A 26,859-nucleotide genomic window follows, 5' to 3' on the forward strand; every position below is an offset into this window, starting at 1 on the left:
TATCGAAGAGTCACAGGTCAATTTTGTGGCACATCCAAACACGGTTAACAACAGGATTTAATAAGATATTGCTAGCTGGTATTTGGCTCCCCCCATTAAACACAGGCTGACAGAGGTGCATGGCCTCATTCGTAAAATTGGGGAGAAACTACCAGTAGCATAAGTGAATATGTACTAACCTAATCTTTAGGAAATAAAGGACTTTCTGTATTGTCTTAATTTGTGCTTCCTTTTAGAAAGCCCTGATATTGTCCCTTTGCTCAGACAGATGGCACCCACAGTTTTAGTTATACAATGGAGGTTTAGCAGTGTCCTGATGGGAGGAGCAGCAGAGCTGTGCTGTTTTGGGTGTTGGGAGAACATTTTAGTGCGTGCATACTTTTTTCAATAGGTTATGCACGAACTTTTTTCAGCTGTTAGCGGGATGCTTGTGCCCACGTTTGGATGAGACGGTCTTGACTGTGTGTGTTTTATTGAATATGAATACTACAAGAACCACAAAGAGACAGAGCGTCTTTGTTTATGCTGGTTGCAAGACACAAACAGTGTGGTTTCCAAGAAATGATCCAACTCCACTGTTCAGCTAAGGTTAGATCAATTTCTAGATAAGATAACACACAGCACTGCCTTATGACATGCTCTCCGTCACAGTGTCTCTCCGAGTATCTCTCTTTTTATGAATAGCGAACGCCTTCCTCCTTCCTCTTGCTCCTTCTCACTCTTGTCTTACTATCCACTTTATTTTTTCCTTCATCTCTGTATCTCACAGTTTCTCTCTGCCCTTCATATTGGTTCTGCATATTACAGGATGGTTATCTCAGTTCAAGTGTATTACAGTGTGGCAGACGAGGACATTCATTTCTATCTCCTGCGTTGCCCTACTAGCCTCTGTGTTGTTATAAAAGGCAACTAGGGGACTCACATTGTATTATCATTCAACCTTTGTAAACAATTGAAGTTTATTAATTCATGCATTTATCTCAGTTTAACAGTTTTACACGTTGTGATTCCTCTATCACAATCCAGATAAATGTATATACATTCATGTGAAAAAGAAACTTTTCACAGGGATCTGTAAAACACCAAGTACAACCTGTGATTGGGTATCTTATAGAAAGATTTTTAGCAGCAATAACATGGAGTAATCCTTTTCATTATGACTTTTTCATTTTTGGAGGAATTTTGTCCCACTCATATTTACTGCATTGCTTCTGTTCCTTTAGGTTTGTGGACATTTTTGTCATTTAAGGTCCCAACACAGCATTTCAATTTAATTGAGGTCTGCACTTTCGTTGCCCATTCCAACGATTTGATTCTTTTCTTTTTCAACTATTCGCTGGTCTGCTTGGGTTCATTGCCCCGTTACATGACCCTATTTGGGACAAACTTTACCTGTTGGACAGATAACCTCACATTTAACTCAACAATACTTTGGCTTTGGAGTTTGTGGTCAACTCAATGCAAGGAGCACAGGTCCTCTGGCTGCAACACGAGCTCAAATAACCCCCGCCTTTATCACCCCACCACTGGTGTAAAGTGTTTGGACTGGTGTATTTGGTTTTCTCCAAATGTGGTGCAGTGCATTATGGCCAGACATCTATACTTTGGTGTCATCTGTCTAAAGGACATTGTTCCAGAAGTACTGTGGTTTGTTCAGGTGTGACGTTGCAAACCTTATCTGTGCTGCCATGTTCAGTTTGGAGAGAAGACACTGTTCTTCAAGCCTTGTAAAAAAAAAAAAAAAAAAAAAAAGAGAGAGAGAGAGAAAGAGAGAAAGAAAAAAGGCCATACTTGTCAGTCTTTGTACCGTCTAACATGCTTACTGAGGTCTGCAGAGGTCACTAGGTTACTTAGGTCTTGGGTTCTTTGTAAATTTTCCAAGTATTACACTGTGTTGCCTTCAGGTTAATTTGTTAGGATGTCCTGGGAAGGCATTATGTTCACACACCTCAATGTCCATGTTGCTTTTGTAGAAGTTAACCTGGTGAATTCGATTGCTAGAATAGCTTAGATTAGCTGGCAGCTACTTGCCCTGTTAATTGCCATATAAACAGTAAGAGTCTACTTATTTTTTTCTTTCATTTTCACATGACTGTATTCCAGCACATGCAGGACCTCACTAATTGGTAATTCTTACTGTCCTAATTAGAGTGAGGGGGACTGCACTGGGAGTTTCAGTGAATGACATAATTCTGTTCACTCAGCACTTCCTGGTCGACTTGAAAAACACAGATGATTTTACTCACTCTGTCATGCGGCGGCTGTGTGAAGGCAAGAGAGGACCCAAATGCACGGCTCTAGACACACGGGGATGAACTCAAAGGCCGGTCTTTATTAACAGGAACATAAGAAGTCATATAAAACTATACTGGGAGCAACTAAAAGCTGAGGCGCTGGGAAGACACGGAAAATGCACACAACCTAGAGGGACGACGCAACACAGAACAAAGGGACACTCTGACATAAATACACAGAAGGTAACGAGGGAAGTGGGAACACTCGGGGAACACAGCTGAAGACAATTACTCATGGCCGAGTAGGGAGGACACGAAACTGACGATACTGACACCAAGATGTGGACCTTAAACACAACACAGTACACAGAGATGAGCACGGAGAGAGAGAGGCAGAGAGAGAGGCAGAGAAGAAGGATGAATACGAGGGGATGAGGAGAACACGGAACACATAGGATGGGAACACGGTACCAGAGCAAACACCACAATAAAAACATGGACACAGGGGGAATCCAAATACCAAACCAAACAATCCAATGGACATAAGAAACAAAATACAAACTACAGAAAAACTAAGAACACTGGGTCAAAATGACCCAGGACCATGACACACTCTGAATAGCCCATTAGCTATAACTTATAGTGGTAAATGTCAGCCTCACGCAATCCCAGTGTGACCCGGGCATGGTACTTCTCTGTGGCTCATTGTGTCTCTAGGCAGGAGAAGTGATGACAGTAAGCTAGAGCTAACTTCTGACTTTCATGTGAAGGTTAGAAATGTCAAAACTATAGAGTAGACTCATTCTCCTTATGGGAAACTATTAAATTGCAATTTTCTCTGTGCTAGCCCTCCAACATAGAGTTTTGCAGAATTTAATTTTTCCTATTTTCCATTTTGGTACTAGGAAGGAATCTCCTTGTGCAGTTCTTGTGCTGGAAAGTCATTTTCTTTGTGTCCTTGTGACTCACGTAAGCCTTATCAAACTTTTAGTCTAGTGGGACTGACGGAGTAAATTTTATCCAGCTGTGTCAATAAAGTGATCAAATTTCCACTGAAATGCTTTTATTGGAAGCAACGGAGAGTGGGTAGGAGCAGGAGTTGCAAATAGAATAAATGACAGTGAGTGGGTGTGGCTGAGTGATTGGTAAGCCAGCCAAAGCCTTGTTCCACAGCCAGTGAACCATCGGAGAGTAGTCTCCCTCTCTCTAAATGCTGTTTTGTGAGGTGAGGAGCTTGATAAGAGTTGTAATTACCTCATTTTACTGCAGCAAATTGCCAGGTTTCTTAAAAGCAGACAGGCTGGCTGAGGCAATATCAGCAGTAATGAGTATTGTGATGATTGTGGGAGGGCAGTGCTGCTTCCATCTGGATTATTGCTTGGTCACTGCTGCTGGTCTGCTGCTATAGGAAATCTGATCCTGGGCAGTTTTGTGAGGACAAAATGATTTAGGTTTAATCTTGTTATCAGTTATTAGTATTTAAGATTTTTTTCCCTTAATTATTACTTTTAGGCATTAGATAGTGCTGTGGATTTCATGTGCTTTTCATTTTTATGAGCTAGAACCCATAATCATGACAAGTAAAATAAAAATAGTTTGACATAATTCATTTTACATGTGAAAAATATAGAATATGTAAAAGTGTAACTAATGTAAAATCATATTATTGAAATTTTTAAGATGCACTTGTACAGATACAAATACAAGCAGAGCTTGTTAGGAAGCTATTTTTTATTTTTAGAATAAGCTCGGGTCATAAGGTTATGCCAGAGAACCCTGAATAAAGCCTAGAGATCATCAGCTCAGTCTTGTCTCCCAGACTGATGCTTATGATGTGTATATTGGTCTTTTTTGGGCGCGTCTCTTCTCCTTCCTATATTGAAAAGGCTTACGCAGGGGCAGGGTTCGAACCCCTTCCCGGTAGCCTGTCATTAACAGGAGGCAGAGCAAAATACAGACAGCTCTGTGGCAGTGTAAAGGTAAACAGAGATGGCTAAAGTGAAGGAGATGAAAGACGGTGTTAAATGGAGAGTGAAGAAAGTTGCAGGGATGAGGGGGATAAATGATGCACTGAGATTAAGGGACGAGAGGAACGAGGGAGAGATGGGTGGATGAAAAGGGAAGAAAAGAGAGAAGAAGGTGGAGGTAAAGAGAAAGCGGAAGGGTGGGTGGGTAGGTGGTGGGGTTATGATGAATTAAAGATGACACTCTCCGGCAGCCTGGTTTCTAAAGATCACTCTGTCTGCTAATGTAATGTTAATGAATGCAAATGATGTGCCTAACCTCTCTCCCCTGACCAAGCGAGGGAAGAGAAAAGAGTGAAAGAAAGGAAAAGAGGGAGAAGAATAGATGAAAAGGTGCAACGTGGGGGCTTGTGTATAAATGTGCTGTTCCTACATTATGCAGGTAGCTGAGTGACAGACTGACCACTAAGATATGATCAGATGCATGAGACTTTGGTGTTGGTATAGCCTTTGTTTGACCATGTACCTGTCTGTATTTGCCAAGCCTGCCTCAGGGGGGGCTGTTGTGTTTTCCTGCTTCAATACCATAACAACTCTATTACAAACCGGTAACAGCGGGGAAAGAATGTGGCTGCTCACCAAGTGCCGCAAGGTTGAATCTTATATTGAATGCGACACAGCAGCCCAGATGTGCGAGGCCAAGGTAATGTCACCTTCCTGTGATGATAGGATAATTTCATCAGGTTCTTCAGATGCTGTGTGTTTATTAAATTTCTGCTCTTACAAGACATTCTTCTCAACAGCTGCTGCTGAGCACACTTTGCCTTGTGCTGCCCTGTTCATCTTTATCTTCTAGACTCTCTCTCTTTTGTCTTTCATACGTGTCTGCTCTTCTTCCACGGAGCGAAAATTATATTTTCACACAGCCGTCGTGAGTGACTGTTAGCCAGGCGCGCTATTACTAAATCTGTGTGTATGAGTGTGGGCAATCTGTAATTTGTGAGCCTGTTCGTTTAATGGAGTCTGTGGCTCAGAAGATGCAGGACTTGTGTATCCCATCACTCCGCGCTAATGTCTCGGAGGAGGCTGGCAGATTTTTTCTTTTTTTTTCCTTCAGTTTTCAAATTTAGTCACATTGTCATTTCTGTCTTCAGGGGGACATGGAAGTAACACATTTCTTTTGATGCATTTCAGTTGCCTGTTCTGTATCTTCTATTTAAAGTAAAAATCCTTCAGTATGAGTGACAGAGCTTTAGTGTGGCACGGAGTAGAGAAGTCTCACATCTGTGTTTGTATGGATTGTCTTCTTTGTTGAACATGGTGACTCAATCAGATATTGCCTTTTTATATTCTTCTTCCCCCTGAAGCAGTACTGTGCCATAACTGCAGTTTCCAAATCTGCTAAATGGCCTTAACCATGCTGGACGTGAAGCGGTCTTTTCTTTCGAAATCAGGGATGCAGCGGGTAAGTGGTGTCTGTCTGCGTGGGTTAGGGTTCGGAAAATACTTCACTCTGTCAAAACGTTCTTTTTATATTCATAAGTCCCCTGAGTGGACGGCTGATTAGTTTGGGAGATGCAGCATCTTTCGTTCGTGTTTGTTTGTCGCTTTGTTTTCAGCTCTGTATTAAGATTCCAGGCTCAGCAGGCTACCATGGGGTTTCATCATTGTTAAGTGCTCATTCCAATCCCGCTGATTTCTCCACTTGGTTTTTCATCTCCGTCTTTCTGTCTATTTGTCTTCTTTTTTTCTCCCTCTTTTTCATTCTTTATCCGACCATCTTGATTCCATCCCCCCAAGAAAAGATAAACCCCACTTACATAATGTCATCCAAGGGCCTCAGATCTTCTTTCGCTTTGCTGCTACAGTCACAAAGAGAAGACCCTTAAAGCTTTGCATCCTGCATCTGGACGTGATTGTCTCATTGAATTACAAAGTATACCAGCATCCTTGAACAGGAGGACATTGGGGAGTGGGGGGAGGCTAAAGAATAGATGAATGTAAAAGATGGAAAGAGAATGGAAATCCGTGGAGAATGGCCTGCTGTATTGATTGAGGAGCCAGGAAGCTTCAGAGAGGCACTTCGGCACATGTTGTATCGACTAGTGGCCATACAGTCTCAGATTGGCTGCAAAGGAGGGAATTACACAGACATGTTGGCATTCTGACTTTTAAAGCGTAGAATTAAAGTCATGCATGAGAGCTAAAAGAGGGCAGAGAGATTGGCCAATTCATTTTTGCTGTTGTTCCTTCACTGAACTCCCGTTCTATTGATGTTCTTTAGTGTGTACAACTTCCACGTAATCATGCGTGTCTATGCGATGTGTCATGCGACTGCTTGCTGACGTGTAATTGTGCGAAGAGAGCTGCCTTATCGATCTATAATGCAGAGCCCCATCAATGTTTAATGTAGTCTCTCTCACTCTTTCATTTCTCTCCCTCCCTTTCTCTAGCCCCAAATGGTAGGCTGCTTCCAGAACCTACCATTTGGTATTGATCTATCACTTGCTGCTAATAAGAAGGAGCTGTGCTCTCGGGGATTGGGAGCTGCAAGGCCTCATCTGAGTCTTGGCTTTGGCTTGCGACTTTTGGGTTTTGACTGGTACTCTTGCAGTGTTATCCAACCTACATCCATTGTATGATAAAGGGTAACTAATATTCTGTGATGCAGTTGCAATACAGCCTCGAGCCTTACGGATCCTTGAATGTATTTAAGGCTGGTGACGCCGACACCTACAAGCCATTGTTTTCCAATAGATTTATGAGCCGTGGCTGCTTAGTTAACATTAATCTCTCCATGTTAACAATTTTCACAAAGACTCAACTACTGGTGAAACTGCCTGGTCTTAATTTAGTGGAGCTTGCAGGTGGAGCTGACATAGCAGAATATGAATACAGAAGAAAACACACTGGGCTACCTTCCAAACACTAGGGACATGGCAAGGTCCTTTCCTTGCCTTGCAAATGACTTGCTATAAACTTGGAGTGCGTGGACGACTAATTGCTTTTACAATGCTAAGGAGTAACCCAACATTAAGCTTCTAGACAGACAATAAACATCCCGGGTCCTTGAAATGCAATTTTCAGTAATGTATTGTTTTTAACTGCACTCCATACTGTATTGTGTTTGTGTTGGGGGTGGGGTGGGGGGGCAGAGTACACCCTGGACAGATCGCCACTCCATTACAGGGGCAACAGAGAAACAGGCAATCAACTGAAACTAAAACTCATTATAATAACCAATTAAACTAACAGATTAATTGTTTATTATTTACCCAATATTACCCAATATTAAATAAATTTTAAAAATACCTATACCAAAATTTAATTAGTGTGTAACCTTAGGCTATTTAGATAACTTGTAATTTCAGCAATAAAAAACAATGTTTCCTCTTTTTCGAAGAGATGTTTCGTGTAATTAAGTTGATTTTATAATGAAACTATTCAAATCCACTTATCATTTAATGGATGAACGGTTCACAGAAGTGCTCATTTAAAAGCCCCACACATACACATACACATACACATGCACATACACAAGGGACATTTTCAAAATCTCCAGTGCCAGTGGACAGGTGTGCGAGCAATGCCATGATGGCTGTTCGAGCCCCTCCCCGTTGCTAATCACCACTTAGCATACTCCATTTACTCATCCGCTACTTTGATATTCTGCTAATGGTAGGCATTAGACCACATGACTCTGCTCATCCACCCCTCCCTTGGGCCTTTGACCTTTTTTTTTTTTTTTTTTCGTTTCCGCATCCTATCTTAGACCGAATCCCCTCCAACCCCAACCCTCCCCCTTCCATTTTAAAAGGAAATAGAAAAAAAAAAGGTCGACCAAGACCCTGTGTGATTTGACTAAAGCTTCTGTGATTTCCCCAGAGAAAGGTTTGGCAGTCCCCACAATGCTGGCTGGCGCTGAGGGCTGTTTCATGCTCCTATCTCCCCAGCTGACAGCAAGTCGTACAAGCAGGCAGGCAGGCAGGCTGGAGCTGGCTGGCTGTGGAAACTAGACAAGGCAAGGCTGATCTTAGGGAAATTGAAATACTCTGATGGAAGCCGGGTGTGAACAAGGCTGTCACTGTAGGTGTACACAGAAAATTGCTCTCTAAGTTGGCTGGTGCATGAGCAGAACGGGTGTCCATCTGCGTGTGTCCTAACATGCATTGTGAGTGCTTGTGTGTGCAGGGGCTAATTGGTTTCATGTCTGAGGACAGTTTCTCCCAGTAAGTAGAGATTGAGAATGAAAAGGCTCTTTTCTTCTTACAGGTGGCTTGTCACTCATCCTTACCACAATGTACTTGTTTTTAAAAAAATTTTAACCAACGCTCTTGAACCACGGATGACGGGCTTTGAGTGTTCCGTCATTTGGAATGATTTCAAAATGCACAGCGACTTCAGTGAGACTCCAAATTAGCAGCAGCTGCGAGTGCGTGCTTGTTCTGGGGGAGTAGGTAAAGGGAGGGTGATGAGGGCTGGAACCTCTCCTGGAAATCTTGAAAGAGGGCATCGTTGTGTCTATGCATTTAATCAGAGTGAGATTTCTCCCTTATCAACAACACATGTGGGTTGTGCTAGCCAACCATTTGCTGTGAAAGTGGAAGAGCTCCAAGCCAAACACACAACGACCACAGTTCCTATGAAAATTGCACACACACACACTTTCTGCTTGTCTACTACAGAATGCAGATCATCACACAAGCATAACATTCACCCTTCTGTCTCGCAGTTTTTTAATCTGTCTGGACACAACACAAAACAACAAACACAATGGAGTGTATGTCGTGGCAGGGGACATCGGAAAATGTGAAATATCCTTTGGTTCACTCTCTGTAATATTAATGTTTTAGGACCGAGGATAAACTGTCTGTTACAGGGGAAATTATCAATCTATCATTACTCTGCTAAGGCCAGCATGTCAGTTAGTCCATCGCTCTATAAATCTGTATTGAAGGGAGAGGGGCAGGTGAGCGCTTTGTGAAAACTGCCATATTTCTCTCTTCTTTCCTTGAGCAACATATCATGTACCAGCAAGGCAGATATTAATCAAAAAAAGAGCTGATAAACTTCTGGTGTGAGCTGCCAGACTTATTTGTCTAAGCTATGTCCCTGAGGATTAGGAAGGGGGCAATCTGTGTTCTCATATTGCACTGATATGTGGCCAGATATGACATGTTGTATAATAAAAGTCCAAACAAAGATAAATCCAATCCTTGAACATTTCTCTGTACTTTTTTCTTCCTTTTTCAGGCTGTATTGTGTTACTCTTTCATTTTGTGTAGCCTAAAGTTATCCAACATAGGTCATCATGTTTTTTGGCAGGCGTTTAGAAAATTAGCTAATTAATCTGAAATTAAAAAACATTTTATGGCTTGCAGATATATGCGTTTTCATAACTTTAGGTTAAGGAAAGCTGACGCAAATACATCAGAGCCTAACCTTGGAGGGCTCCTTCTTCATATGTGAAGCCAACTCTTTTTGCCAGGCCATCTGCAAACCTCATACAGTGTATCGACATACCCACTTATCTTTCATAATACTTGCACACATATAAGCAGGACAAAGGCAGGATGTAGTCTAGTACTGTATATAGCGAGATAACACAATGCAAAGAGTTTTTTTTAGTCTCTCAGAGGTTCCTTCCAGCAAAGTGCCAAGGATTTGTTTCTAGTCTTAACAGAAGAGTAACAGAGACGGATGAAACACTGTAGGGATTCTTGCTTTCTGTTCATCAATGAGTGTCAAGCGATCACTGGGGCTTGAATATAATTTAGCTGTGTGGGATGGTACTCAAAATAGCTTCTGTGTGGCTAACCGCTGGTTCTCTCTGTCTTTTTCTTTCTTTGCTGCAGAGACCTTGATGGACACTCGGGTGGCCACAGCTGAGCTGGGGTGGACAGCATATCCTAATTCTGGGGTGAGCCCGTTGTTGCCAACACATGTTTACATAATTAAATAAATCAGAAGTTTCACTTCACACTATTTTTCTGTTTTTCTGGTAAATAGCTTTGTTGGGTATGTGTAACATGACACAGAGCACGTACAGGTTTACAGGCAGACAGACAAATAGGCAGGAAAGCAGGGAGGATGGGAGTTATAGTTATAGACTTAAGCAGTGCCCAATGTAGCTCCCATTATGGGTATTATTTTCTCTGTGTCCCGGTTCATAATGACTTAATAACATAATGGGTCCACCTAAGTCCCAGAACACAGTACCTAAGTCCCTGTAAATGGAGGCTGGGGGGGATACCATAGACATAATGATACTGTAATGATACATTTATACAGGGAAGTGGAGGTATTAGGATGAAAGAGGGAGGAGGAGCTAAGAGGACAAAAAAAATGCTCAGGGCTTTTCAGATTTAAAGGGAACTATCTGCAGCTTTTAGGTATTCTCACAGAAATGGAATGAGGCTAACTGGAACAAAGTGGAACAATATTCCTCTTTTCTCTTTTTTGATTGAAACTCAGTATTATTGCCCTGTTATGCTAATGGAGCGTTTTAAGACCTTGTTTTCTGTATTGTAATTCGATAATTCAATGAAAGGCTCCATAGCACAACAGTGATATGAATCTTACAGGAGCTATCCAGGATAGAAAAGGACTGTTTCCCCCATTTTCTGGGTCTTTAGGTCTTTATGAGGCATTTTACACACGTTTAAAAGGAGCTTTTATTGCTACCGAGCAGAGCTTTGACTCTGTTTAAGCATTAGAGTGTGGCAGGGGTTTTTTGTATTCCTCAAGGAATACAAGCTAAAATAACCTGTAATAACCTCGTGTGTGTGAGTTTGCATGTATGGCTGTGATATTGTCATCTGCACAATATCTGGAGTGAGCCCTTCTCATTGTGGTCTCCACAGTTTGTTTTTCTCTTATGGTATGAGCCATGTCGCAAATTCCTTCATGATTAATCAAGAAAACCCCAGTGGCAGATGGAGCAAGTGGACTTGTACATTTTCTTGCATAACAGCCATTGTTAACTGTCATTATCCCCTTCTATGTTTCTGTCTCTCTTTTTGATTTATTCATTTATTTTTTATTTTGTTTACTTTTTACTTTTAATTTTGCCTCGCTGTTGATATTCTCTTCACAAACGGCTAAAACACAAATGTTGGTTAGATACCTTTTTTCTTCAAAAATGTTTAGCTGATATCTCAAATTAGCTGATTGCAGATGTTAGCATGACCAGGATTTCCTCTAGCTTAACCGACTGACTTCCTATTTACTACCTACACATATTATGGGCTTAAATAAATGCAACTCTAGTCGTTCCAAGACTTTATAGACCAACTTGATCAAATGGTGAACAGCAGTGTTCACCATTAGCAACATTTGCACGATGTGCAAACTGTAGTAATGCCATCAAAATGATCACGAAGCCAAGTGTTTTTCTTGTAATACGAGCATGCCCTACCAAAAACTGATAGCTTTCGCCACGGCACATAGAGCTGTGTCTCATGTGCAGCCTCAAATCAGCTGCCCACAGATACTGAGAGACCTACATACATATGGCTGGTGACCATCGCAAAGACACAACACATTTTCCACACATAAAACAGATATATGTTTAAAAGCTGTTCTTAATAAGATCTGACATGCATACCAAAGGTGCAGCACAACAACACTAACAGTTCAAAAATAATAATTGTTTTGACAGATTCATGTTAAATGTTACATGTGTATTTGAATTGTATTTCTGCCTTTCTTAATGTTCCCTTCTACTGAACAGGCAGGCAGTGACCCAGCAACCAACACTTACCAGCTGTGAACAAAAAGTATTTATGGCTTTAAAGGATAATTAGTCCGGTTGTTTTGGACCAAAACTACAGAAAACAATGCATTAGATTTGAGATTCACTGATGCACCAAAACAATAATCAGCCAAACAGCCATAAAATGCTTCATTTTATTTTCCAAATAAGATAAATTATTAAGCTTTAACATTTTCTCTAAATAAAAATAGAGGGGTGCAAATAATAAAGTTGCTATACACCCACCTTTACCTGACAAATTTTACCTTCCCAAACAAAGCAGGAGCATTTGTACAACAAAACAAGTGTCAGGTGCTTATATATCATTTTCCTTTAAATTATAAAATTACCAGATAACAGGACATCAACCTTTTTCTCTTTTTCACTCATCTCCATAATTTTCCTTTTAACTGCTTTGATTCCTTTACTGCTCATACCGAGGCTCACGCTGCCTCAGGTTGTGGTTGCTGACATCTGGCTAGCTCTGAGCTCTGGTTAGCTTTAGCTTTAGCCACTTTGCCCTTCTTCAAGTTGGGCATGTTCAGCTGGGTGAAAGTGATTTAAGTGCCTCATTAGGTTTATTTCAAACATTTTTGTGGTGGTTCCCCTGCGGTTTACCATGATGAATGATCACAGCCACATGCTAACATGTCATTAACATGTAGATGTGGGTGTGAAAGTGACTACTTGATTGCGCCGCTGTGTGCTTTTTGAGCATGCACGAAATTGAGTATCTTGTACACATGTCACATGTGAGACTCATCCGCTGCTTTATGCCTGAGATTTGGAATTACACACTTTGTCAAAAGAAAGCAAACAAACAAACAAAAAGTATTTCTAACTGTTTTGAGACAGGAGCTATTGGTCTCATACTAAACTTTTAACTCTGAATGTGCTAATGTGCAATAAAATATTTCTTTTTCAGCTTGACATTGTCACATCTTTATATATGAAAAGAGAAAGAAAATCCAGTGAGACTTGTTGCGTTTAGACTTCTACAGTGCTGTTACTATCGAAGCAGATTCAGTTTAGCAAGCCCCCAGGCACACAGAGACATATCTGACTTGTCTGAGTTGAGCGTAGTTCAATCCTGCTGCTATTGTAAAGGTTCAGGGAGGGAAAGGCCTGCTGTAGGACGGATACACAAACTGTTTACTGGTAGAACTTATTACACTATGCAGCTACCGTGACCTTGAGCGTGAGAGATGCAGCATGACTGTGAGAAAATATTCATTATCACGCACACTCACACAATTAATGTAAATCCAGTTTTTAATAGATTTCTGTGCGAGCTGAGATGTAATAACTTAGTCAATATCAGATAAATTCCCACGTGTACAACCCTCACCTCTGAGAGCTGCAGGCGAACCTCTTTATGTGTCATGCAGTTAATTTATCAACAGCCTGAACCTTCAAAAACAATGTTTTATTGCAGCTTTTCATAGCTGAATCAATCATAGCTACAGCTATAGATAAAGATTGCAAATGCCAATCTTAAAACCAAGACTGTAGCCTGAGGGGTGTGAAAAGTATTGTCATGTAGATACAGTATACTAAGTTTAGCTCTGTGTGTGCAGCCAGTAACTGGGCACTCAATTTGCTACTCTTTATAACCTTAACAACTGCTTCTCTGACACCACACAACAAGAGTTAAAGTGCACACACTGCATGGTTCCTGAGCTATTTGATACAACTCATTAATTTTCTTTAGTAACTTTCCCCTCAGGAGTTTTTAAGCAGTGTATTTGTGTGTCTGTGTGCATTTGTGTGCTTGGCTGACTCAAAGGGTTAATTCGGAAGGACTCCAGAAGCAGTGCCATTAGTTCCAGTTGTGTAAATGCAAGAACATCAGAGTTAGGCATGCAGACATATAATGGAATAGCAGCAGTGTGGTATGGTAGCAGTTTTCTGGATAAAGAAAGTTAGTTTGGAAGGTATAAAAATGTGGAGAGTAAACAATATAATATTCTTTCATCATGTGCCTTTCCGCTACAGTATTTTTTTTTTATTGTTTCAAATGTCTATTCTAAAGTTTTTTTTGCTCATTCTGTCTCACCTTCATCCTTATGCGTCAATCTCATGCTTTTCTCCTCTCCCTTTTCCTTCTGCTCTCTGCCTTGCTCTTATGCACACTCCCTACAATAAATAAAATATGGAGTCCCTGAAAGGCAAGTATCCCCCAACCTTGTGGCCATGCGACAAAGAGCAGACATGAACAGCAATGACACACACACATATACACACAGTGACTTAACCAAAGCACAGTTTCTGTTCCAGTTTTCAACAGTCTCTCGGTTTTACTGGGGCAGCTGTGGCTTGAGTGGTAGAGTGGGATGTACTACTAATTGGAAGGTTTGTGGTTTGATTACCCCTGCTCCTCCAGTACACAGTTTTTTGGTGTCCTTGGGCAATAATCTGTGACACAAATTGCCGGCCCAATAGATACTTTAGGTTGTGAGGGGTGAAGATAGTAAATAGAATAAGAGTGCTGTGAATGGGTGAATATAGCTTGTAGTAAAAAGTAGAATAGAAAATAAGTTTTAGGTAAATTAAAAAAAAATGTGTTAAGCCAATTAAATTTATGGTGAAGAGTGTAATCGCATGAAAAAAGGTTGGGAACATTTAGACTTTGGTGAATGCAAAAAGGCAACCATGCAGTAAAAGTATATTAAAATGTGAGTATTTCTTCAACTCTGATTGCATTACTACTTTTTCTCCCTTAAACTAAATAAACTTAAATTAATTAAATTAAGGAAAAAAAGTTCCCTCTTGTAAAGTCTCAGAATGTCACTTAATCATTAAGCCGTAAATGACAAACTAAGAATGCTAAGTCAAGTACTGTTATTATGTATTTTCAACTGATTACAGCTTTAGAAGTTAAATTCTTTGGCTCAGACCTTGAGTTTGAAGAGCCATGGGCTCCTCTAAGTAGATGGCTGACAATCTGAAAATGGAGCTAAGTGATGTTTACAAAGTAGGTAAAAGCTATGAAAAGCATTCTGCGCCTCCAAATTCTGATGTCTAAAATGTCAAGACAGGGTCATAAAAAATGTCGTGAAGTGGTCCAAGGCACACTTGAAGTTCTGCCGAGATGTACTTCAAGGAACACAAGCTTTTTTTTTTTTTTTTTTTGGCCTGTCCCGTTTGGCTCTTTTGCCATCAGAATTGTTGTCTAAAGGCAAAGAAAGATGCCCAACGGATTTACTTTACCAAACTGACCATCCCAGCCTTGCCGTAATGGTCCATTTGATTCACCTTTTATTGTTTATTTTATTTTCACTTACTGAATACAGGACAGACTTGACTGGGGGAAAGAAGGGGAGAAAGAAAGAGGGAAAGAGAAACAGCTGAGAAGAGGGACGGGGGAGAAGGGCAAAAAACAAAAACCAACAGAATGAGCAGAGAAAAAAAAATGCATATATCAATCACCTGGGTCACCTGCTGAGAAAGAAAAAAGAAAGCAAGCAGAAGAGAACAAGAGTAATAGAATAAACAACATCACAATGATATATGGGAATATGACAGTAAATACTAATTGTTAAACATTATTGTGCAGCACATAAGATCAACAGAACACAGTGTGCTTTGAGGTAGGAGCCAAAAAGGGTGTAGTTTGTGGGTGTGATCACCCGTGTGTACACCTGTGAGCATGGATGCGCTTGTTTTTTGTTTTTTAAAAGGTTCCTTCATGTAATAATCTGCTAGAGGGTGTGGGGGGGCCACAGCCCCGTCCTCCAGGGCATGAAGCAGGTGTGGAGGAGATCAAAACTCCAGACATCCAGAGGCCCCCAGAACACAAGAGACCAAGGAAGACCAACAGAGGGGCAGCTGCGCCACTGTCCCAGAAAGAGCTGAGGAGAGTCCCAGATGAGGGCTCACTCAGCAGCCGCGGAGCAGAAGCCAGGGGGAGTTGCAGTGACGCGCCCGTGAGCTCCGCCGGCAGCCAGCTGCGCCTGAGTGACCGAGCCCCAGGCCGAGAGGCCGGGGGCACCCCACCTCCGAAGTGGCCCGAGCGAGCCCCAGGCTCCAGGCCCCGATAAGCGGCCGCCAAGGAGTGAGCTGGTGTGTACCTGGACGCCCATCCCCGGACACAAAGAACCACCAACGCACCGATGTCTGAGGGGGTCCGCCACTGGCAGGGGAAGTGGTGGTAGGGGGAGATAGGCCTCCAAACCTTGGAGGGCCTGAGATGTCCCCAGAGAGGTGGCGCCTGACACCCAACCTGACATATAGACACAGACATACAGGCACACACAGATACAAACATCCATTCCCACCCTCATGCTCTCATATGCACTTACTCCACACTCAACCAACGTGGAGACAGACATAAAGAGACGTTGTACACACGATCACACTCCCCAAGCGTACTCTACAAACCGGGTCTAGGTGCCCCCGCCCCTGGAGGGGGGAACTGCACCCAGACCCAGGTGGTGTTTCCCTTTTCCCTGCGGTTGGGGGAGGCAGACCGCCCCGACTCCGCAGCAGCAGGAAGGCTCCACACTCCAGACCGCAGTCGGACGGCCAACTCCTCCTCCTAGCCCCCCTGCTCCAGCAGGTCGCAGAGAATGGGGGTGAGAGAAGACTCCAAACCTCCCTCCACCCGCTCATTGTAGTGTTGATGCATGTGTGTTTTAAGGTGCATTTAAAACCCAGGAGGGCTTGGAGCTACCTGCCAGAGAGCAGCAGGTAAGCGCATGGTCCCTCCTGCTAGCCCTCAATGTCTATGTGTATTTAAAATTGAGAGGTGGGCAACGATGCCAGGGGTGCGGTGTACACCCTGATGGTACTTTGGACTCCGTGTATCGTGCCCACCCCCAAGATCCTATATGTATGTGTAATGAGAGTGTGAGTAATGTGAATGTCTAAGTTGTGGGATAAAATTGAGGCAGAGGCAGCCAGAAGGGGACAGAGGGGGGGGGGGGGGGGGGTAGCCTCCTCTGCACCCTGGTGACATACCCCTACTCCAAGGCCCTGCATGTGTGGGTGGTTGTGGTGGAGCGGGAAGAGGGAGGCAGCTGGAGATGGGGAGGGAAGGAAGGGAGGGGCAAGTGACCCCTCCCTGGGGCCAGCTCCCCCTTTGACCCCAGTAGGCACCCCCACACTCCGCGACCCGCCAGGGAAAGGGGGCCCAGGCCCATCCAGACCGGGGCCCAGTGCAGCAGCGCCGCCCGGCCCCACAGAGCCCGGGACAGTCCACCCAACCCCACCACAGAGAAAACTGCACCCACCCCACCATCCACTCATCTTCCAGACTACATAAGACAATAAACACCCAGGCTGAGATCTTCCTCCACCTCTCCTGTATCTCCCCCTCCTGCAGAGGGAGCTCCTGAGGAGAGGAAAGCTCCTGCAAGATGTGACAATCTCCCCCACCAGTTGAAGAGCCCCCCAGGTGGCTCGATGCACCGGCGGCACCCTGCTCCAGGGCTGGGCCCCCATGCACCCACCCGCCCACAACCCCGGCAACACACCAACCCAAGCCCCCCGAGGCCCGGTCCGGGTCCCAGCCCAGAGACGGAGCGCCCCCAGAACCTCACGCCCATCCCGGACTCACCCAGGGGCAGCCAGGCTACCAGGTCAGTAACCCACGTCCGTCAGCACAGACCCTCCCCTAGCCCCGCTGCACGCAGCCGCGAGGAAACAGTCACCTGAGAGCCAACAGAGCCCCTAACCGGACATGACCGCTACCCCGGGTTGAGCCCCCCAAGGAAGATGCCTCCGGGGAACCCCCCGACGCCCTAAGCCTGTCCCTACCCCCACACCAATCACAACAGTGAAGGCGGGACCAAACTATGACCCCCCACCCCCACTAGGTGATGGAGCTGATCAAAGGAGCCCAGAGCAATTGATCTGATGTGGTGGCTGTATCAAGACTAATGTAATCTAATAGATAATTTCTATATTGGTTAGAATTAAGATTATTTTTATTTTTCCAGTTCATGAGGACTGTTTTCTTGGCTATGCATAGGGCAGTGAAAACCATATGGGCGATATTCTTTTCTGAAGTGACATTATCTAAGCTGCCCAACAAACACACTAAGGGGGAAGTTGGAATGTTACATTTCAGACACTTCGATAAGTCTTCACATATCTCGCGCCAAAACTTCTGAACTGGTGGACAGAACCAAAGAGCGTGGATATAATTGTCCGGTGAATTGGTTTGGCAGTGTGAGCAGTTGTTGGTAGACGTAAAGCCCATCTTGAACATCCGATGACCTGTATAGTGCACTCTATGTAATATTTTGTATTGAATTAATTGAAGACTGGGATTTCTAATTAGATGAAAGGTTTTTAAGCACATCTGAGACCAGAAGTTTAGGTCTAAGTTAACTGATAAATCCGCTTCCCATTTTGCAATAGGAAGTGATATTGATTCATCTGTTTTAGAAAGCATTCTGTATATTTTGGATAGTAATTTGGGGGGTTTAAGAGTAAGAAATTGAACCACACTTGGTGGTGTTTGTAGTTCAACTTGACCCGGTTTAAATTTCTTTTTTACTATGGATTTAATTTGTTGATATTCTAAAAATCTTTTCTTGTTGATCCCATATTGTGTAACTAGTCCGTCAAATGAAATAAATTCTGTTCCTTCTAGTATATGTTCTAAATATTTGATTCCTTTATCACTCCAATCTGAAAAGTTTATCATATTATTGTTTTGTAATATGTCAGGGTTGTTCCAGATAGGTGTACGTTTGCATGGGATTAATGAAGACGCCGTCAATTTTAGAAACTCCCACCATGCTGTCAGAGAAGAGCTGATGTTGATGCTTTTAAAGCATTCATGTCGTTGGATGTTTGAGCTGATAAATGGTAGGTCTGAGATCTCTAGATTATTGCAGAGTGCTTGTTCTACATCTAGCCAAGGTTCATCTAAGAGGGTGTGTTTTAGCCATCCTGAGATAAACTGAAGCCTGTTGGCTAAGAAGTAGTGCTGAAAGTTAGGCAGTTCTAGTCCTCCTTTATCCTTGGTCTTTTGTAGTGTTTTTAAGCTTATACGTGGGGGTTTATTTTTCCAAAGGAATTTGGACATACATGAATCTAGAGATCTGAACCAATCTTGTGGCGGTTTAGTTGGGATCATTGAGAATAAATAATTTATTTTTGGTAAGACCATCATTTTTATAGCGGCAACCCTTCCCATGAGTGATATGGGTAGACATTTCCATCTAGCCAGATCATCTTCTACCTTCTTTAAAAGTGGGATATGGTTTAATTTAGTTAGATCTGCAAGCTTGGGAGAAACATTAATACCTAAATATTTTATATTTCCCGATTGCAGTGGTGTAGAAGAGGAATTATGGAAGGAGCAATTAATCGGTAGGACTGTAGATTTTGACCAGTTAATTGAGTAATCTGATATTCTTGCAAAAGAGTTTATCAATTCGATCACCCCAGAGATATTGGTTTGTGAATTTTGGAGAAAGAGTAACACATCATCCGCATAAAGGCTGATTTTATGTTCCACGTTCTTGCATTTTATGCCCTTAATTACTGAATTCTGTCTAATTGCTGCTGCTAGTGGTTCAATAAAAATTGCAAATAGGAACACAAGCTTAATGTGAACTACTGACTCAGTAACTGTTGCATTTGCAGCTGTTAGAAAGTCAATGACTTATGATTTAACTTAAAATAAATGTAAAACTGTACTGACATTTCAGCAAAGGCCGGTCTGCCAGTATTGTTTATAATACTCTGGCTGCACTGAAGTGCAGTAGGATGCCAAAAATATGTACTTGTATTAAAAATGGTCAATCCACAGCTCAGATAAAGCTGATGAAAAATGACCAAAACACCCCAATGGATTATCTGGTTCATTCAGAAGAAAAGCTGAAATAGTGCTACTTGCTAATTCTAATATTTGTCCCTACTAATTTTGGAAATTTTGGAAAAGTAGCAGCAGGGAAACTGTGTTGTTGGTTAAAAAAACATATTGTAAGCAAGTAAAAAATGAATGATGTTAAAAGAAAATGTTTTAGTCTGGTAACTTAAAAAAGTGAGGTGAATGAAGGAGAATTCAAAGTCATGTGATACTAAACTTCATGCCATTTAGTTTTTATTTTTTTAAAATAATTTTGGTAAAACGGGAACCAGAGATGCACGACTGCTTTCATTTTGGATCGGGTGGATGAAACTAGAGGAGAGTGTATGGAGGCAGCGAGAGGGTAAAAGTAGAGAGACGGCTAAAAAAGAAATGTGATAGTGATGTTCGAGGGGCTCCGGGATCAGGAAGGGGTTTGGGGGAGGATTAGAAGAAGCTGGAGTGAGAGAGGGTGAGGGATCAACTGTGTGAATGGGGCAAAAAAGCCAAACCTTTGGCCCCTCAACATTCAGCTGTGTGTTTGTGTGTGTCTGTGTTCAAGAATGCTTGGGTTAACTCGTGTGAGTCAGGAAGGTCACAGTTTGACTCCAAGCTTTAAGAGTAAGATCCTAGGAAGGGTGGGTGGGTGTTGGGAGGGTCGGACCCGCGATCAGCGGGTGGCAGTGGCTGTTGGATTGGTTGGATTGTCAGGGGCTTAGGAAAGAGAGGGCTATGTGTGTCTGTGTGATTGCGTGGGTGGGTGGAGGTGGGGTTGGTGTGCAAGGGGACATGATAGACTGGAAAGCTGCAGCCAAAAACAGACAAACTGAAGTAAATGCTCTGAATGAAATGAATCATTACTGACATGAATCAGTAATAGCATGGTTAATATTGTTGCAAATATATGCCATTTATTAATTAATTAGTTAGTGTTCTGCTTATTATTAGCCCATAATTTGAAATAGAAAGAGGGTTGATTCATTTACCTTTAAATATCTGCATCTGTGGAACAAACTCAGATAACGGTAAATATTCAAGTTTGTTTACTAGTTAGTCTTTAACCCAGATAATCTTACATATAATATGTATAAAATCCTCGGTGGGATACTTCAACTACTTGCTGTCGAGAACTTTGACTAGCTGGTAATCATTTGCTGTGTGGATTTAACACGGTACATTTATTTGCTGTTATGCCAACAGAAAATGTACTCTTTTTTTTTATTTTTCACCTTCAGTGACTTAAAGAATCACTGAAGGTAACAATGTCCCAGTTGTGTCCACCCGTTTTTATAGTTCCCCCGTGTTTCCGTGTTATGAAATTGTGGAAAATGTAGTGAAAAACATTTAAATGTCTTTTCTCAAGCTGTAGTGCATTGAGGATTCGGGACCACCAAGGCAGCGTAAAATGGGGCGTGAGACAGACGGCGTGAGATAACGAGGAGAGTTTGGAAGCGCCCCTCTCTATTGTTGTGGCAGGTGCATAAGATGGTTTGGAGAAGCAGTGGAACTCATCATAATATGTTTGTTTGGATTTACTCTCTCTTGTTCTTCCACATGTGAGATTGTGTGTGCTCAGGCATAAATTTGAGTGGCTGAGAGTGTTGTATATCTGCACCTGCATATGTGAGCATGCACAGGTGCTGGAAGAGGAGTACCATTTTTGGGCGTGCCCTATATGCTCCCCCCTGTTGTGTTCGGTGCTTCGGCAACGCTCCTGCGGACCTTAACTGCACAGGTGTCAGCATACACTCAGCATTTCCTAAAGAGCACAGATAGATCCATAACGGCCATTTCACCATCTGCTGACCAGACTCAATATACCTCAATTATTCATACCCTGAAAGACAGACAAACACTGGGTCAATGGAGATAAGGGAACACAGGAGGGAAAAGTAAAGTGAGGGAAATGAAAAAGAGAAAAGGGCAGAGAGAACAGAAAAGGGGGATGATTGAATATAGATGGTCAAAGAAATGGGGAGAATTCATGGAACGTAACACCAAAGCAGCACTGAAGGAGAAAGGATAAAAGTCATATCTATACCTATACTGAAAGTACTTACACTTGTATCCAGGGTCAGCCTTTAAGCAGAATTTAAATGATTTAAAATGCTAAGTCATTGGCTAATTTAGTTGTTTTAAGGTTTCATAAAGGATAAAAACAGAAAAAAGGGGTCACATGTAGTTTAAGGTCTGGTGCTAATTCAGTGTGTGACATGTTAACTCAAAAAAAATTAAATACCTTGGTGGTTGACGGGAAGGACAATTTGGAGATATTTTCCGATACTGCTTCTATTATTGATTTATTCATACCTTAAAAATCGGGTTCAAAGGTCAAAGGGAAAAGTTAAATAAGGAAAGTGGGGGGAAAATGGCAGAGAGGAACGGACAAAGGGGCTGCTTGAATGTAGATAATATGTGTCAGAAATGATGAAGGGAAAGGAGATCAAGGACGCGTGTGCAGGAATGAGAGAAAGAGGGATGGAGGTGAACTCTGAACTTAGTGGGCTCGAGCTGAACTGGAATGAGAAGAAGGGAAAAAATGACTGTGAGTCATGCTGGCTTCACTTCAGAGGCCAGGTGAGAAGAGTGCCTTCATTACATACATGGAGACCCACATACCTGTGCGTGCACACACACACACATGCTGGATGTCAATTTAACCGGACATAAGCACATGCTCATCATTACACATTCACCCACATAACTCTTTATAAACTCTTTGGGAATATGGTTGAAAAAAATTGGATGCACGTGCACATTTGTGCAAATGCGCACACATACATATAGTAGACATTGCCATACCAGTGGGAGACCTGTTTCATTTTACCTCCAACATTACGGAGTGTGATTTAGTTGTGAAGCCAGACATCTGAATTTGCTCTGAGCTCAGACGCGGGCATATCTGCCCAGCGTGAAGACTGCAATGGTAATACAACGAATCACTCGGATCACAGTGCATTCATGGCTCTCTGTCGGAGGGTTTTGCGTGGATGTAAGTCTTTGCTTGGGCATTTGTGCGTTTGTGTTTTCTTAAAAGTCTTATCCAGCGTTACCTCTCAATATTTTCTGTACGCAAATGAGACTTGGTCAAGACAACAGCGTCTACGTTTGGTCACAGAAAGATAAAAACGATACACTGTTTGGGAACTGTATGCCATAATTCCATAATATTTCTCCCTCCCATTATTATTTTTTCACCTTTCCACCATTTTTAAATATTCCCTTTTGGAATGAAATAACATGTGGCTGCCTCAATTATTGATTTCCATCCTTTGGATTCCCTCTGCATAAATGTAGGAAGTGACTTGGATGTTTTTTGGAAACCAAGGACATTTTTTTCCTTTTGTCTAAGAATAAATAAAAGAACAAAGGAATAGAAGTGGGACAGAAAAGAAAGGAGAAATGACTCTTAAATCTTAAATTTGGTATGAATTTGGAGGAGTATGCAGGAGCGCCTTGAGTTTGGCTTGTATGTGTGGGAGTGATTATGTGTTTGCTCCAGTACCTGCAGCACCTGCTATTTCAGCCGTCCTACAGTTGGCAGAAATAGCAGTAAACCCTTCCATTCTTCTATTCCATCTTCTCACCCTGACTGCTTCTGACTTTTTTTTCCCGCTGCCTTTCTTCACTTCAGCTTGTCTGTCTCAAAGCGTCGATTCCGTCTTTTCACGATCTGCATCTAACCACGAACCGCACAACGCAACTACCCCACCCTACCCTGCCCCACCCCCTCCCTATCTTTTTGTATCTTTCTGTATGGATGATAAGGCTGGTAGGTGTCGTGCTATGTAGGATTTATATACACACAAACACACATGCACAATGTACATCTCAAATCATTAGCAGCCCTTAATTCATCATCAGTCTGTTTAAGAGACAATATTCTCTCATTTCATTCAAGGAATATTATGTTATGTGAGAGATTTGGCGGCCTTCAAGTGAAATATAATCTCAGTTTTCTTAACCTGAACATTTTGATATTTGCTATGATAGTTAGGAATGTCACATCCTATGGAAAGGCATTCATACATACTTCAGTGAACAAAAGAAAATTTAAAAAGGACAGCTCACCTGCCAGAAGTGAAATACATTTTCTGTTAAATCGTGGTTGAATCTGTCTATAGATGCTAATTTTTTATAAGTACGTAACACACATACATGCTATATTTTATGCTTAAAGACATGAAACTGCCTCACTTTGCAAAAAGCTCGTGGTGCTGTGTGATGCTGCAGGTGTGCGATAAAATTCAGGAGAAAAACTCAGAATAACACATTTATTCTTTAATAGCTGTAAAATTGAAGATCAAAGTGAAAACTTAACATACATGAAAGGCGCTTGGTGATTTTTGGAGAGGATGGCGTGCTCCTCAGGCGAGTAAAGGAATGCAAATGTATGTTTTGCACTTGCTGTGATATTTATGGAGCAGTTCCGCTGCTGAAATGTTGAAAAAGCCCAATGTTCAGACTTTGTCCTGTGTGCTGTAAAGGAGGGGCTTTGAGGCTTCCATGAGTTACGATCGTGAGACATACTGAAAGCAGTGATTTAGGCCACAAAAAGGATGTTTTTGTCCTTCTTTTCCTGTCATATTTTTGCTCTTCACATTCTGTTGCAAATGTATTTTTCTGTCACCCCAGTTCCATTACTTTTCAACTTTTCGTTTCTTTCCCTATGCATGCAAATATACATAGTAATAACTCATTATTTAGTGGTTTTATGATTCTCCAGAATAAATTCATAAGATTGCAGAGGTTGTCAGATTTCAGCTAAACACTGCTTGAACCTTTTACACAGGGTGACTCAAGGTAATGTTGCTACTGGTAACCTAAAGTCGTGCTGAGGCAGTGTCAGCTTCATGGTTTGTCTCAAGGCACCTGAGTGGGTGTTACCAGGTGCATTGTGCTAGAAAAGTATTCAAAAAACAGTTTTATGCTTCGGCGCAATAACCTTAACCTTCTTTTTGTGCTTTTACACGTCTAGTTGAATTAATGAAGGTTTCCAGACCACTTGCTGATTTATCTCTGGGCTTATTAAATCTTTCCTATGTGAATAATTGCGTGAATATCTTAATCAAACAAATGTTTTGAGATTAAGCAATTTAATATTTACTACACACAAAGCTGCACTAATTACTGTTTTGGGGGTTTTGTTGTTTTTATCCATCAGTCAAAGTTGGAGCATTTAAAATTAAAAATATATAAAAAAAAAATGTTGATTCCAAAATATAAAAATTTCCAGTGCAATACATATTATTAAAAGCATAAGGACAACAGAGTAAAAATAATTAACTTTTTTAATGGGACAAATAAAAATCTGTCATTACACATCCTAATTTATTTATTTATTTATCTAAAACATTTAATTGATGTCTGTTTTTCCACATCAAGCAGCTTGTTCTGCCTACCAGTCTTTAGGAATTATACTTATTTTAATGATTAAATATTTAAAAACAAAAAAGAGGCTTCTATATGAAGGGTGGTTGTTGCCAAGTAAATGCAGAAAGTTAGTTAATTGCAGGCTTGGCCATTGGATCCCAGACCATTTTAAGGACCAAAGTGCCCTTGAGAAAGACACTTGAACCCCAATTTGCATCCCTGAAAACAATGCAACCCTGTCTGGGAGAGTTCAGTTTACTGTTATAGCTAAAAACATCTGTATCCAAGCAGACAGACTGCTTAAAGCAACTGGCTCATAATTGAAAATGCAAGCGTTAATAATTCCATTTTAAAAGTTGGATGGAGAAATATGAGAGCGAACAGTCTGTGTGAGTTGTTCACTGAATGGTCCAGAGTGCAGTCACGTTCTGTGCCTCTCTATAAGAAAATGAGACAAAAGACATACTAAAAGCATTTGGAGCAGAGAATGAAACCGAATGGTAACTAATATGTCAACAGAGCACAAATATCACACAGTCCAATTCACTAGCACGGACCCAACCTCCAAATATGAATAAAAAATATTTGTTGATAATGTAGCAAGAGACCTCGTTGAGGTCTGGCGGTGGTTCGTCGTCCTGACAGATCCCATTGATACCTTTAGAGGAAGCTAATAAAACAGGGGAATGAATGGTGGCTCAAAGAAGAATTTACAGACTTACGACCGAAAAGGAGTGTTTGAGGCGCGGTCTCACTATCTCCAGTTGTTGAATTGTTTGGTTTACACTCAGCAACTGCAACATGAACTTACTTGCTTCAAACCTCAAGTCCAGTAAATGTATTGATCAGGGTATGGGCGTGGCAAGGGAGCAGATTTTCAACGAGACTCATTTTGCTTTAGCCAGCCAGACAGACCAAGTTCTGCTTGGGCTCAGTCAAACTGTGTGACTGTAATTATAGAGTGGCTGAGATCTGGCAGGACTGGGAGTGTTTCAGACATCACCATTTCCTCCCCATCCATCACATTCAGCCAAGCGGAACTAGGCCTCAGATGCCCCGCAAAATAATCATTCCTATGCAACTGCCCTGACAGCAGCATCCATTCAATAACACAGCTGATCAGAAATGATAATAGCAATCATGCCACTGCATATTTTAGGGGCTGCAGCCTGGCCGTGTGTGTGTGTGAGGTGGCGGATGAGGTAAAGCGTTCGAAATAAGTGATTTTGCAGGAGATTATGAGCATGTGTCTCAAAGTTTGTGTAGGAAGGAGTGAATAAGGGTGCCAAGACAGACCACTGTTAGTTTACATGAAATGTCCATTCTATTGACTTCAAGGAAAAGACCCAAAGGTTGAAATGCAAATATCCTCATTAACGCAGAGGGATTTGAAACCACCTTTGGGAAGAAAAAAATACTATCTGGATTGTGATTACTGTCGGCAGTGAGCTTTGCAAAATGAGAAGAGTGTCTTTCAGAAGGGGCATAAAGAGTTCAATCCCTATCTCAGCTTCTCATGTCCACCTATAATCCACTGTCCTTCTGAGACCTTCACCTTTACAGACCTGTCAATGTGAATTTCACCCGCACGCATACCATTTCTTTTTTCTTTCCCTCTCTTTTTATCAACAGCCAGGATGTATTCAGGGGTAATTATTAAAGAAAAATCTTTATAGGTACACTTTCCCTCCTTTAGTTCAATGTTGTGTTGTCATGAATAACAAATAGGCT

General features: G+C 41.8%; 1 protein-coding gene across 4 annotated transcripts in view; it reads left to right on the forward strand.

Moving 5' to 3' along the window:
• ephb1 (EPH receptor B1) overlaps positions 1 to 26,859 on the forward strand; it is a 168,408-nt gene that overhangs the window by 43,220 nt on the left and 98,329 nt on the right. For 3 of the 4 annotated variants that reach the window (XR_015125997.1, XR_015125999.1, XM_086271449.1), the window contains exon 2: positions 10,054 to 10,118. Coding sequence is in view for 1 of the 4 variants with exons in the window: in XM_086271449.1 (XP_086127575.1) it covers positions 10,054 to 10,118 (65 nt within the window). In the remaining 3 variants the exon portion in view is untranslated. Of the gene's footprint in view, positions 1 to 4,850; positions 4,902 to 10,053; positions 10,119 to 26,859 lie in introns of those variants that run through there. The other variant, XR_015125998.1, reaches the window with a different exon arrangement.

This window comes from Aulonocara sp. 'chitande type north' Nkhata Bay, linkage group LG18, assembly GCF_057382095.1.
Source record: "Aulonocara sp. 'chitande type north' Nkhata Bay isolate Kocher_YH1m ecotype deep benthic linkage group LG18, A_spYH_male_GT1.1, whole genome shotgun sequence".
Classification (NCBI taxonomy): Eukaryota; Metazoa; Chordata; class Actinopteri; order Cichliformes; family Cichlidae; genus Aulonocara; species Aulonocara sp. 'chitande type north' Nkhata Bay.